This window comes from Mus caroli, unplaced genomic scaffold, assembly GCF_978045245.1.
Source record: "Mus caroli unplaced genomic scaffold, Mus_caroli_1 scaffold_5, whole genome shotgun sequence".
Classification (NCBI taxonomy): Eukaryota; Metazoa; Chordata; class Mammalia; order Rodentia; family Muridae; genus Mus; species Mus caroli.
Genome location: NW_028227260.1, coordinates 90,019,639 through 90,034,472, shown reverse-complemented (window position 1 = coordinate 90,034,472; position 14,834 = coordinate 90,019,639). Strand labels below are relative to the sequence as shown.

Below are 14,834 nucleotides of genomic sequence, written 5' to 3'. Positions count from 1 at the left end.
TTTGGCTATCATAAATATGGCTTCTAAGAACTTAGTGGAACATGTGTCCTTATTACATGTTGGAGCATCTTCTGGGTATATGCCCAGGAGTGGCATTTCTGGGTCCTCAGATACTACTATGTCCAATTTTCTGAGGAACCACCAAACTGATTTCCAGAGTGGTTGTATAGCCAGAAGCTGAAAAGAACCCAAATGTCCCTCAACAAAGGAATGGATACAGAAAATGTAGTACATTTACACCATGGAGTACTACGCAGCTATTAAAAACAATAAATTTATGAAATTTTTAGGCAAATGGATGGATCTGAAGGATATCATCCTGAGTGAGTCAACCCAATCACAAAAGAATACACATGGTATCACTCACTGAGAAGTGGATATTAGCCCAGAAGATCGGAATACCCAAGATACAATTCACAAACCACATACAACTCAAGAAGAAAGAAGATCAAAGTATTAATTCTTGGATCCTTCTTAGAATGTGGAATGAAATACCCATGGAGGGAGTTACAGAGACAAAGTGTGGAGCAGAGACTGAAGGAATGACCATCCAGAGACTGCCCCACATGGGGATCCATCCCATATACAACCAGCAAACCCAAACACTATTGTGGATACCAGCAAGTGCTTATTGAAAGGAGCCTGATATATCTGTCTCTTGAGAGGCTCTGCCAGTGCCTGATAAGTACAGAAGTGGATGCTCACAGCCATCCATTGTACTGAGCACAGGGTCCCCAATGAAGTAGCTAGAGAGAGTACTGAGCTGAGGGGTTTAATTTGAGTTAATTTTATATCCAGCTACTTCACCGAAGCTGTTTATCAGGTTTAGGAGTTCTCTGGTGGAATTTTTAGGGTCACTTATATATACTATCATATCATCTGCAAAAAGTGATATTTTGACTTCATCTTTTCCAATTTGTATCCCCTTGATCTCCTTTTGTTGTTGAATTGCTCTGGCTAGGACTTCAAGTACAATGTTGAGTAGGTAGGGAGAAAGTGGGCAGCCTTGTCTAGTCCCTGATTTTAGTGGGATTGCTTCCAGCTTCTCACCATTTACTTTGATGTTGGTTACTGGTTTGCTGTAGATTGCTTTTTATCATGTTTAGGTATAGGTCTTGAATTCCTGATCTTTCCAAGACTTTTATCATGAAGCCCTTGTTCCTGTGAAGGATCTATGCCCCATAGGAGGAATAATATGAACTAACCAGTTAGTCCAGAGCTCCCTGAGACTAAACCACCAATCAAAGAAACACATGGTGGGACTCATGGCTCTGCATATGAAGCAGAGGATGGCCTAGTCAGTCATCAATGAGAGGAGAAGCCATTGTTCCTGTGAAGGATCTATGCCCCAGTATAAGGGAATACCAGGTCCAGGAAGCAGGAGTGTGTGGGTTGGTGAGCAGGGGGAGGGGATAGGGGGTTTTTCAGAGGGGAAACCAGGAAAGGGGGTGATAATTGAAATGTAAATAAAGAAAATATCTAATAAAAGAAAAATAATGCTCTGAAAAAAATACATTTTGTTTGCTTACTGAGAACAGATTATACATTACTTCAAGCCATAATAAGAGTCTATGCTAATGCATTACTACTGATAATAGTAATCATAACAGCAATCACAAGCATGCACAAACAGAACATTCATTATTTAACAGGTAATTTACAAAGTTATCTCAATTTTCATAAATTACCATTATCACTATATTTAAAATATAAAAATAGCAGCTTGTGGAAGTCTAAGTAACCATCCTATAATTACATAGCTGGGCATGTTTTTTTTTTTTTTTCAAAAGAAAATGAATGGAATCATTTCTCTTTTCCTACCTCAATCTTGGTAAGTCCTAGGAGGGCAACAGCCGCACGAATGGTACTGCTCTCCAGAGTACCAGAGATAGCCCTTCGTTCATATTCAAGTGTTGACATCTGTTGCTGTGCTGCAAAAGCCAAAGCCTTTTCCTTTGCTTCATTAGTCAGTGGTATTTTAAGGTCCATATCAAGGATTTGATTGGGTTTACAATTCAAATAAAGAATTGGATCCTCTTTATCTTCTGGGGAAAGTAAAAATATCCATGAATGTAATGAACATTAGTTTCCTTGGTACTGCTATCAAGCATGAATTGTGAGGTTAGAAACATAAAAAATGCAATTAGTTATGATGTTCATTAAACAGAGGAAAAAATCAGTGGATAATAAATTTCTATTAATTGGAAATAATGGATTCAAAAAGATGGAACACAGGGCCCCCAATGGAGAAGCTAGAGAAAGCACCCAAGGAGCTGAAGGGTTCTGAAACCCTATAGGTGGAACAATAATATGAACTAACCAGTACCCCCAGAGCTCCTGTCTCTAGATGCATATGTAGCAAAAGATGGCCTAGTCGGCCATCACTGGGAAGAGAGGCCTCTTGGTATTGCTAAGTTTATATGCCCCAGTAAAGGGGAATGCCAGGGCCAAGAATTGGGAGTGGCTGGGTAGGGAAGCAGGGTGGAGGGAGGGTATAGGGAACTTTTGGGATAGCATTTGAAATGTATATAAAGAAAATATCTAATAAAAAAATCCAAATTAAAAAAAAAGTCCCACTTGACCAAAAACAAATAAATAAATAAAACATCAAAAATAAAATATTCTATATTGGTATTCTCTAAGAGAAGCTTTACTCTAACAGTGCATTGTTAAAAATATCAAGATGCTCAAAACATAGTGTACTGTGATCTTGACAAAGCAGTAATAGCAATTCTAATGAGGACAAGTTAGGACAGATTCTCACATGAAAAATGCACTAATCCTGTTATGCAGTGAGGTCACTTTCTTCTACTGTTAATGATATATGGAATGTACCTATCCCTTTCACAAGAGAACAAAACCCACCAGTTATAGGATCATGCCAGTATATCTACAGGGAAAAATCTGATCTTAAGATAAAACAAACAAACAAAAAACAAAAACAACAACAATGAAAAAAGAAAAAGAAAAAAACTGCCAGGCACTGGTGGCTCATGCCTTTAATCCCAGCACTTGGGAGGTAGTAGCAGGTGGATTTCTGAGTTTTAGGTCAGCCTGGTCTACAGAGTAAGTTCCAGGTCAGTCAGGGCTACACAGAAAACCTTTTCTTGAAATACCAAAAAACAAACAAACAAACAAACAAACAAAACACACACAAAAAACCCCAAAAAACAAAAAACAAAAGCAGAAACAAAAAACATAAAAACAACCAACCAATCAAACCCTAGATCTTTATCTTACATAAGAAAATCCTCTTTTCCATGATGAAGAGATTTCTTTTTAAAGTATTATTATCATGAACTAACAAATATAATTTCCTTGCCAACCTAATAAAATAAAATATTCAATCTTGTATTTGCTGGCAAGATCTGTGATTTTTCAAAATCAGTGGCCATTCATATCTCTCAGTTCCTTTTCTTTCCAATCAAAATTTATGGCTGAAAGTTCATATTCAGCCTTAGTTTTTATTTCCACACTTACTGGAAAGAGTTACCATATATATAAGGATAAGGTAGAGGAAATGGAAATAAACATAAAAATGATGCTCTTTAAGTATAGGCAAAAAGTAAAACTTTGTTTATTAACAACCAAACTCTTTCAATGCTAATGCTAGGAATCAACAATCAGACATAAAAACAAAAGTCTAGATTATGAAAAATACAAGAAGTTTTGAAAATGTAGTGATTATATAACAGAAGTGCATAGGTTTATTGAACAATATTTGGTATAGTAAATTCCAATATTATCTGAAGACTGAAAACAGATTTTTAAAGAAGCCACTAATCACATTTTTAATTGCTAACATAGTGCTTTTTTATGGGTAAAACCATAATAAAGTTAGAAGAAGGCTTTCTAAAATATGACTGCATGTTGGAGAAAAGTGCTATAAGGACGTTCACATGACCATACAAGTAATAATCCCGTTTGTTAATATAACAAATGAACAAAACATGTGCAGTGTACCTTCTAGAGATGTGCTGTAGTCAATTGGACTTGGAGGCTCCAATGGAAGGAAATTGGAAGGCAAGGGTATCAAACCTCTTCCTTCTATAATGTATATCAAATCTCCAATCTAAAATATAAGCATATAATAATATCAATTTTTAAGTGCTTGCAAAAATATAAACCATATTCAGGTTACAGTGAAAATCTATATGCTTTCTAGGAACTTTCTTGCATACTTTTCTGAATAAAGAGTACTAATCATATAGCCACAACCAAACATAAATATAGCATTACACTAGCCTTCTATAAAGATATAAAGTTGCATAAGAAGATCCTAGAAATTCTTTATAAATATTCTTAAGAGGTACTCTTAAAATGATCATGTGAACATGAAAGAATTTTGGAGACCCCAAGGAGTTTAGGTCAGGTAGGATGGGGGAGTGGGGACATCCATGTTGAGATGGGGGTGGGGAGGAGGTATGGGATGTGGAGCTGTAGGAGGGTGGACAGGGGTTTGGGGGAGGAAATGTGGAATGTAAAAAAGATAAATTAATTAATTTTTAAAAATGAATCTTTGTCCCTATCCTGTAACAACATAGCAACAACTACATTATTTCTTCTAAACTTTCTTTCTCTTAATCTTCCTCCTTGTTTTCATCTTAGCATATTATTATTATTATTATGTAATTATTCAAAATCATGTGAATCTATGAGTCTATTTTTAAAGTACATTTTTAAAGTAAATATCTAAAATATTTTGGGACACATTATTAGCTAAGAAGTACAAACTACTAAACAGATAAAGCTAAAATAATAGTGGGAAACACATAAGGGCACCAACATGATAAACTGAGAAATTAATAGTGGTGAGCATGAATGTATTTGTTGTTTTCTTAGCAGCTATAAAACCTTAGGAAAACCAGATCTTTAGATTGCATTTTATTTCTCTGGACAGCTAGTGTTTTTTGAAGCCCACATCATAATATAAAAGCAAGTTGAAGAAAAAAAAAAGATTGTCTTCTAAAGACATACCAGAAAATGACAGTGGGGAAATATTATATCCTGATTCAAACAAAGAATCTGGAGGAGGCCTTTAGGAACATAAAAATGTCATGCTTCCACATGGAAACCTTCAGTGGCCCCTAAACTAACCAGCTTGAAACTCTGCCAGACCAGTTCCATCCAAGTCAGGTCCATATGCCATCACAGTTGATCTGCCTGGGACAGTCTGCAGATGTGAGTTGCACTCAGTCTTGAGCATCACTGTCTAGCTCTGGGCTAACTCTTCAGTCTAGAGGAGCCTTGCAAGACCGAAGATTGTCCAGCCTCCTTGTGGAAACCTTCAGTGGCCCCAAGACTAATCAGCTTGGAACCCTGCTCTACCAATCTATACCAGTTGGTTCTGCAGTCCAACTGGGACAGAGCTTGCAGAGTAGAGTCTGACCTCAACACCCCACTCTCACCAATGGACAAGCCAGAGACTCAGAAACTAAACAGAGAAATAATGAAACTAGAAGATTCTATGAACTAATCAGATTTAACAGATATCTACAGAACCTTTCACCCAAAAACAAAAGAATATAACTTCTCGGCAATTCATAGAACCTTCTCCAAAACTGACCATAAAACTGGGCACAAAGCAAGCCTCATCAGATATAAGAAGACTGAAATAACTCCAGGCATCTTATTTGATCACTATGGATTAAAGCTGAACTAAACAACAGAAGCAAAAAGAAAAGCCTACATATTCACAGAAATTGAAATCTACTTAATAATCAGTGGATCAGGGAAGAAATAATAAATTAAAAACACTAGAATTCAATAAATATGAGGGCAGAACATTCCCAAAAGTATGGGACACTACAAAAGCAGTGATAAGAGAAAAGGTTATGACACTAAATGCCCTCATAAAGAAATTGGAGAATTCTCATGCTAATGAATTTAAAGTACTTCTGAATGCTGTAGAAAAAATAAGCAAATACACCCAAGAGGAGTAGATGGCAGGAAATAAACTCTGGGATGAAAGTATAATTAATTAGAAAAAAGAAAACAATAAAAAATAATCAAAGAAACTAAGAGCTGGTTCTTTAAGGAAAATCAGTATGGACCAACCACAAAATTCTAACAGAGAACTCCTACAGGTGAAACAACTTCAGCAAAATGCCTGGATACAAAATTAATTCAAACAGATCAGTAGCCTTCTTCTTCCAAAGTGATAAACCAGTTGAGAAAGAAGTTAGGGACACAGCACCCTTCATAATACCCACAAATAATGTAAAATACCTTGGTCTAACTCTAACCAAGCAAGTGAAAAACCTATGTGACAGTTTTCTGAAGAAAGAAATTGAAGAGGATATCAGAAGATGAAAAGATCTCCCATGCTCATGGATCTGTAGGATTAACAGTGAAAATGGTCATCATTCCAAATGCAATGTACAGATTCAATGCAATCCCTACTAAAAATTCTTTACAGATATTGAAAGAACAATTCTCAATACCATATAGAAAAAACAAACAAACAAAAACAGGATAGTTAAAATGATGCTGAACAACAAAAGAACCATCTCCTAATTTCATCGATTAGTTAAATTTAGTGAACACACATATATATGAATGTGTGTCTATATATTCTGAGGATTCTAAAAATTCCCCATTCCCAAGATCAATATCGTACAATCAGTCTCTTCCTGAATTAGTCTCCTCTCTCTTGTCTTCTCTTTCCTTCCTCCCCTGAATTGTTCTCTCCTTTCTTGGTTTTAAGAACCAAGGTGCATGAATGCCACAGGGACAAAGAAATTAATTCCAAAACAACTTGTGAAGTTGGAAGCAGATCCTTCCTCAGATAAATCTACAAGGAGATGCCAGTCTTGGTCAGTTCCTTCACTTAATATTTAAATAGACCATAAGTAGAGGATTCAGTATGACCAGGTCTATGACCCACAGAGACTGAGACAAAGCCACTTATTGCAGTTCTAATTCCATGGAACTTCCATAAGCAGCTTCCATAAGATTTATCTACAAGTAGTGGGACTCTTACTATCATTCAGAAAGAGATTCTTCCCTTGGTATTTGAGGACTAAAAGCATGAATTTTTCTGTAGTCCCAGTTATTTAAATGTTGCCTTTAATGTTTACTTCATAACAGAAGCAACCCATAAAGGAAGAAGCACAGCATACAATTCTGTACTTACATCTTTGTTGCTCAGGATGATGGCACAATAGCGAACATGCATGTCAAAGGGAAGATAGTAGACCTCCAGACTTGAAGATGTTTTTGGTCTCAGGGAAAGTGTTGTTGATGAACAGAAGAATTCTCTGATGAAGTTAGACTTAATTGCTATGAAAATATGAGACAGAGAGAGTTAATAAATAAACTATTCAAACAAAGTATTATTTTATAAATAACATTTTAGGATGTATAAAATGTTGAAAACAATGTAACATAATACATACTGTTAATAAGAAACTACTGGTAATATGATCTCCAGTTTTTTTATTAGATATTTTCTTTATTTACATTTCAAATGTTATTCCAATTCCTAGTTTCTCCTCCAAAAATCCCCTAATCTCTCCTCCATCCCTCTGTTCCCAACCCACCCACTCCTGCTTCCTAGCCCAAGCATTCCGCTATACTGGCACACAGAAACTTCACAGGACCAAGGGCCTCTCCTTCCATTGATGATCAACTTGGCCATCTTCTGCTACATATGTAACTAGAGCTACAAGTCACTCCATGTATTTTTATTGATTGGTGCTTTACTCTCAGGGAGCTCTGGGGGTATTGGTTAGTTCATGCTGTTCTTCCTAGGGGGCTGAAAACCCCTTCAGCTCTTGGGTACTTACTTTCTCTAGCTCCTTCATTGGGAACCCTGTGCTCCATCTAATGGATGACTATGAGCAACCACTTCTATATTAGTCAGGCACTGCAGAGCCTCTCAGGAGACAGCTATATCAGGCTCCTGTCAGCAAGATCTTGTTGGCATCTGCAATAGGGTCTGGGTTTGGTGGTTGTTAATGGGATGGCTTCCCAAGTGGGACAGTCTCTGGATGGTCATACCTTTATTCTTTGCTCTGAACTTTGTCTCTTTAACTCCTTCCATGGGTGTTTTGTTCCCCCCTTCTAAAATGGATAGAAGTATCCTCATTATGGTCTTCCTTCTTCTTGAGTTTAATGTGTTTTGCAAATTGTATCTTGGGTATTCTGAGCTTCTAGGTTAATATCCACTTATTAGAAAGTGCATATCATGTGTGTTTTTGTGATTGGGTTACCTCACTTAGGATGATAGTCTCCAGATTCATCCATTTGTCAAAGAATTTCATGAATTCATTGTTTTTAATAGCTGAGTAGTACTTCATTGTGTAAATGTACCACACTTTCTGTATCCATTCCACTGTTGAGGGAAAACTGGGTTCTTTCCAGCTTCTTACTATTATAAGTAAGGCTGCTAGGAATATAGTGAAGCATGTGTCCTTATTACAAGTGGGAGCATATTCTGGGTATATGCCCAAGAGTGGTATTTCTGGATCTTCCAGGAGATCTATATCCAATTTTCTGAGGAACTGCCAAACTGATTTCCAGAGTGGTTGTACCAGCTTGCAATCGCACCAGCAAAGGACGAGTGTATTTCCCTTATGAATATCAATGCAAAAATACGGAATACAATTCTCTCAAACAGAATCCAAGAACATATCAAAACAATCATCCATCATGATCAAGTAGGCTTCATCTCAGGGTAGCAAGGATGGTTCAATATATTGAAATCCATCAACATAATTCACTATATAAACAAACTCAAAGACAAAAACCATATGATCATCTCATTAGATGCTGAGAAAGCATTTGACAAAATCCAATATCCCTTCATGATAAAAGTCTTGGAAAGTTCAGGAATTCAAGGCCCATATCTAAACATAATAAAAGCAATAAACAGCAAACCAGTAGCCAACATCAAAGTAAACAGAGAGAAACATGAGGCAATCCCACTAAAATCCGGGACTAGGCAAGGCTGCCCACTCTCTCTCTACCTATTCAATATAGTAGTTAAAGTCCTAGCCAGAGCAATTAGACAACAAAGGGAGATCAAAGGAATACAAATTAGAAAGGAAGAAGTCAAAATATCACTATTTACAGATGATATGATAGTATATATAAGTGACCCTAAAAATTCCACTATAGAACTCCTAAACCCAATAAACAGCTACCATGCAGTAGCTGGATATAAAATTAACTCAAACAAATCACTGGCCTTTCTCTACCCAAAGAAAAACAGACTGAGAAAGAAATTAGGGAAACAACACCCTTCAAAAGAGTCACAAACAATATAAAATACCTTGGTGTGACTCTAAGGAAGTGAAAGATCTGTATGATAAACTTCACGTTTTTGACAAAAGAAATCAAAGAAGATCTCAGAAGATGGAAAGATCTCCAATGCTCATAGATTGGCAAGATTAATATAGTAAAAACTGTTATCTTGGCAAAAGCAATCTACAGATTCAATGCATTCCCCATCAAAATTCAAACTGAATTCTTCACTGAGTTAGAAAGGGCAATCTGCAAATTCATCTGGAATAGCAAAGGAACCTAGGATAGCAAAAACTATTCTCAACAATAAAAGAACCTCTGGTGAAATCACCATCCCTGAGCTCCAGCTGTATTACAGAGCAATTGTGATAAAAACTGCATGGTACTAGTACAATGACAGGTAGATCAATGGAATAGAATCGAAGACCTGGAAATGAACCCACACACCTATGGTCATTTGATCTTTGACAAAGGAGCTAAAATAACCTAGTGGACAGATGACAGCATCTTCAATGACTGGTGCTGGCTCAACTGGTTGTTAGCATATAGAAGAATGAGAATTTATCCATTCTTATTTCCTTGTACAAAGCTCAAGTCTAAGTGGATTAAGGAACTCCATATAAAACCAGAGACACTGAACTTTAGAGGAGAAAGTGGGGAAAAGCCTCGAAGATATAGGCACACGGGAAAATTCCTAAACAGAACAATGGCTTATGCTTTAAGACCAAGAATTAACAAATGGGATCTCATAAAATTGCAAAGATTCTATAAGGCAAATAACACTGTCAATGAGACAAAAATGCCAACAACAGATTTGGAAAAGATCTTTATCAATCCTAAATCTGAAAGGGGGCTAATATTCAATGTATATATAAGAACCCAAGAAGTTGGACTCCACAAAACCAAATAACCCTATTAAAAATGGGGTACAGAGCTAAACAAAGAATTTTCAACTGATGAATACGGAATGGCTGAGAAGCACCTAAAAATGTTCAATATCCTTAATCATCAGGGGAATGCAAATCAAAACAACCCTGAGATTCCACCTCACACCAGTCAGAATGGCTAAGATCAAACACTCAGGTGACAGCAGATGCTGGCGAGGATATAGAGAAAGAAGAACACTCCTCTATTGATGATCTCAAGTTTCACATAACAAAATATATAACTATGTTCACCTATCAACTATTCCTTAGTAAATGATCTGATGAAAGATCTTAGTACTATTTAAATTTAATTCATGTATGTATGTATATATATGTATATATATATATACACATATACATATGTATAACAGCCCTTGTTGAATTTCTAACTGATGGCTTATTAAGCAATTCACATAATAAAACATAATGGACAATTTGAGTTGACAGTAACTACTATAACCACAAAACTTTATTCATATTTCTTTTTCAGTAGTTTTAAAAGATATTGACTGATTCCTGGAAAGCTACTGTAGCACAATGATGATAGGCAAAACTTAATCACTTCATCTGAACAAACACTCTGTGACAGACTTCAGCAGAAGTGAAGTGCCATGTTTTATGATACTAATCTAATATATGCTTAATCATTTCTTCTCTATCCTTTAAAACTCAGTTATTAGTTTTGAGAAGTGTCAGACCTACAGAGATCCTACTTATAAGATTATATGCCAGCTGCCTCAAGTAAGATACTAGGGGTAGGGAATCAGTAAACAAAAGACACATGAATAAAATGGCTTGGAAATATTCCATGTTTCAGCTTCTATTTGATGGTAAGTGTTACAACTGACTATTGCTGTAATTATGATGGTTAGATCTGAAGATATGGTTAACCAGAACATTTCTACATTCAGTTTCCTATTGATCATTCTGCCCATCTTTTACAATATTTTTCATAGCATATTCAAAATCTTAATAGAATATGGTCAAATACAATGTTCAAACATCATCTTCTGAAAGTCAAATCTGAGTTCTTTGTGGCCCCCTTTGTGTAACTTTGTCCATCTTTTTGAGACCTATATTTACTTAATAATACTAGGTGAAAACAGTATTTTCATAATTCTAACTTCAAAAATGCAAGGTATTTAAGTAGGTTTAAATGCCAGAGACTGATAAATACAGTGGCACATGCTCATAGCTAACCATTGTACTGAGCACAGGATCCCCAATGGAAGAGTAAGAGGAAGGTCTGAAGGAGCTGAAGGAGTTTACAGCCCCATGGGTGGAGCAACAGTGTATACCAGCCCGAACCCCCCTCCCCCGCAGAGCTCCCAAGGAGTAAACCACCAACCAAAGAGTATACATGGAAGTAGCCAGCATGCCTCATATGTAGGAGAGGATGGCCTTGTTGGGCATCAATGGGAGAGGTCCTTGGTCCTGTGAGGGCTCGATGCCCCCATGTAGGGAATGATAGAAAGGGGAGGCTGGAGTGCATGGGTGGGAGAAAACCCTCATAGAAGTGGGGGAATAGGGGTTTTGGGGGGGAACCAGGAAAGGGGATACCATTTGAAATATAAATAAAATACCCAATAAAAATAAGTTTAATAAAATTCAAAAACAACATAAAGATCATATATTTAAATATGTATCCTACATGCTAGTGGAAACAGACTCAGTAGTAAAAGAAAATGTTGGAGTAGAATCCTCAAAAGAATACTTAACAAAAAAGGCAGATACAAGTCAATCTGCATTTGGCCAGAAATTTTTAGAAGTCACCATTCTATTATCATAAGCAACCGTGATGAATATCTCAGTTCAGTTTTTTTTTTCACATAAAAATCAGATACAAGAAAAAACTACAAACAAACAAAAGCAAGCAAGCAAACAAACAAAAACCCAAGTGTTTCAATGAGATACTCACATGTTCTTAAGCCATTTTCAGCATGGGAAGAACTCTGATCAGCAGCATAGTCGCTACTCCTCATATGTCTGTCAGAAGAGGGAAAGAATATCTCTTTTATTAAAGATTACAGATATTCAATTATTATCACTATCTATAATCATAAGCAAACTCAAAAATAAGGCAAGAACAAATTAGAATTTTTTCATATTTCCACTACTTTTTGGAAACAGTTGTCTCATTGTATATCACTTGCTAGCCTACAGCTCATTATAAAAATCAAGATGACTTGGAACTCACAGAGATATCCCTTACTCTGACTCCTCAGTGCCAGAATTAAAAGGCATTTGCTCAAACGTTTAATATTATCTGTAAATTTTAGTGAAATATCCCATTAACTTTTAAACAGTGAGTCAAAAACAGGGTGTGTCTTAGAGCTAAACAGAAATTCTCTTCCAAAGTGATTGTAGAAAGAACTTGCCTTCCAAGGGGAGAAAATCTCTATAATCATTTTCATATTTTATCTGTTTCTTTAAAGATATGATATCTGGCAGCTTAGAATTTTTACTTGGAGGTCTAGAAATGACAGAGCATATCACAATCTGAGACAACTGTCTCTCTTCTCATGTTTTCAGGTATGCCAGACCCTTAATTTTAACCCAATTTATCTCTGTTACCATTCATGATTACTTTGATGAATAATCATTTAACCAATATTTACTATATATATATATATATAAACTAAATTTGACCCTGAAACATACTGTATCTAAATAAAATCTGAAATCCCTCCATTTCTGTTAATTTGATTTGAAATTAGGAGTAACATGTTCTTAGCAACATATTCTTCTTGATGTTATTTCCCACATTTATAATTATTCTGTGCTTTAATTCTACTAATACATATTTTGGTAGGAAACTTAAATGCTGTAATGCCTTTTGTTAAAAATTAAGAAACATCTAATATTTGGCATGTTTGATAGACACTAATTTTATACTGTTACAGGTACTATAGCTTGATACATTCACATGTAGAGAGCAGACAGAGTGGAAAGAATAATAAAGATTATTTTAAAAAATATTGTTTGAAACAACATGGATAACAAAATTTCATTTTCCAAACTGCCCATTAGAGGGCATTGTATATTGGAAGCTAGCCAACGTTAAATAAAATATTTATTTTGTTTCAAAATGATGTTATATGATTTGTAAAGATTTATCTTATGTATTTGAGTACATTGTCCCTCTCTTCAGACACACCCGAAGATGACATCAGATCTCTTCATGGTTGTGAGCCGCCATGTGGATGATGGGAATTGAACTCAGGACCGCTGTTAAAGCAGTCAGTGCTTTTAAACTTGGAGCTATCTCTGTAGCACACAAGATTTATTTTTAAGAAACAAAATCACAGACCTATGTCCAAAGTGCAAAAGATTTTCTTATTCATTTTGTATAGGTGTGTTTTCCTTATATACAATCAACAGCAGCTTATATAATCTACCATTCCCTGATTAAAAGTAAAATTTCAAAATAAGTTGTCCCAACTGTTCTTAATGACATCACTTAAAATAAAATAGATTTCTGCATGTAAAACATTGCCTAAATAAGTTTCATATTCTCACATAAGTTTCATATTGAAGGATGGGAGGAAGACTTAAAGGGGAAGGTGTGGAGGAATGAGGTTGGGGGTGGAAAGAAGGAGAGAGCACTGAGAGGGGCAACTGGATTGGGTGGGGGCAACACTAGATGAGGAAGAAATCTGTGACAATGGAAACTCTCAGGGATCAATGAAAGAGAACCTAATACTCCTAGCAATGGGGGTCATGGAACCTGAACTGGCCATCTCTTATAACCAGGTACGACTCCCAGTGGAGACATTGGGAAACTAACCCAGCTTCTAAACCTTAGACCTACAATTTGTCCTGTCTACAATATGTACAGGGATAAAAAAGATGAAACAGAATTTGAGGGAAGGGGCAATGACTGACACACTTTCAGACCAATGCCATGAGAGAGAATTCACCCCTGACATTGTTAATGATGTTCTGCTATACTTGCAGACAAGAGCCCATCATAACTGTCATCAGAGAGGCTTCACTCAACAGCTAATGGAAACAGATGCAGAGACCCACAGCCAAATATTAAACAGAACTTGGAGAATCTTGTAGAAGAGTGAGACAAAGGATTAAAGGAGCCAGAGGGGTCAAGGCCACTACCAAAAAACTACAGTCAATTAAGTTGGGCACAAAGTGGCTCATTGAGACTGAACTACTAACCTGAAAACATGTATGGGAAGGAACTAGGCATTCTACACATATCTAACCGCTGTACACCTGGGTCTTCATGTGAGACTTCTAATATGGGAACAGAGGCTGTCTCTCTGACTATGTTGCCTACCTTTGGATCACTCTTCAAACTGGGCTGCCAAGTCTAGACTCCCTCTGTAGCCAAAGATGTGCCTAGACTTACTGCAACTTGATATGCTAAGGCTGGTTGATATACATGGGAAGGCCTAGACTTTTCAGAGGAGGAGAGGAAGCATGGATCCAGGGGACAGGGGTGAGATAGAGGAAACTGGAGATGAGGAGGAAAGGGAAGCTGAGATCAGTATTTAAACTAAGTAATTTAGTTAATAAAATAAATGTCTCCCTGCTGCTTCCCCCACGACCAAAAAAAAATCTCAAGGCCAGAATTCTACCAAACTGCCAAAGAATAGCTAATGTTAACACTCCTTAAATTATTCCAAAAAATAGAACAGAAGGAAC

At 36.4% G+C, this 14,834-nt stretch overlaps 1 protein-coding gene across 1 annotated transcript in view; it reads right to left on the bottom strand.

The window, feature by feature from the left end:
- Cfap47 (cilia and flagella associated protein 47) overlaps positions 1 to 14,834 on the bottom strand; it is a 262,175-nt gene that overhangs the window by 90,109 nt on the left and 157,232 nt on the right. Inside the window, exons 41-44 of the mRNA XM_085838136.1 lie at positions 12,091 to 12,158; positions 7,136 to 7,281; positions 3,964 to 4,072; positions 1,822 to 2,045 (exon numbers count right to left, since the gene is read on the bottom strand). Of these exons, the coding sequence (XP_085694262.1) occupies positions 1,822 to 2,045; positions 3,964 to 4,072; positions 7,136 to 7,281; positions 12,091 to 12,158 (547 nt within the window). The remainder of the gene's footprint in view (positions 1 to 1,821; positions 2,046 to 3,963; positions 4,073 to 7,135; positions 7,282 to 12,090; positions 12,159 to 14,834) is intronic.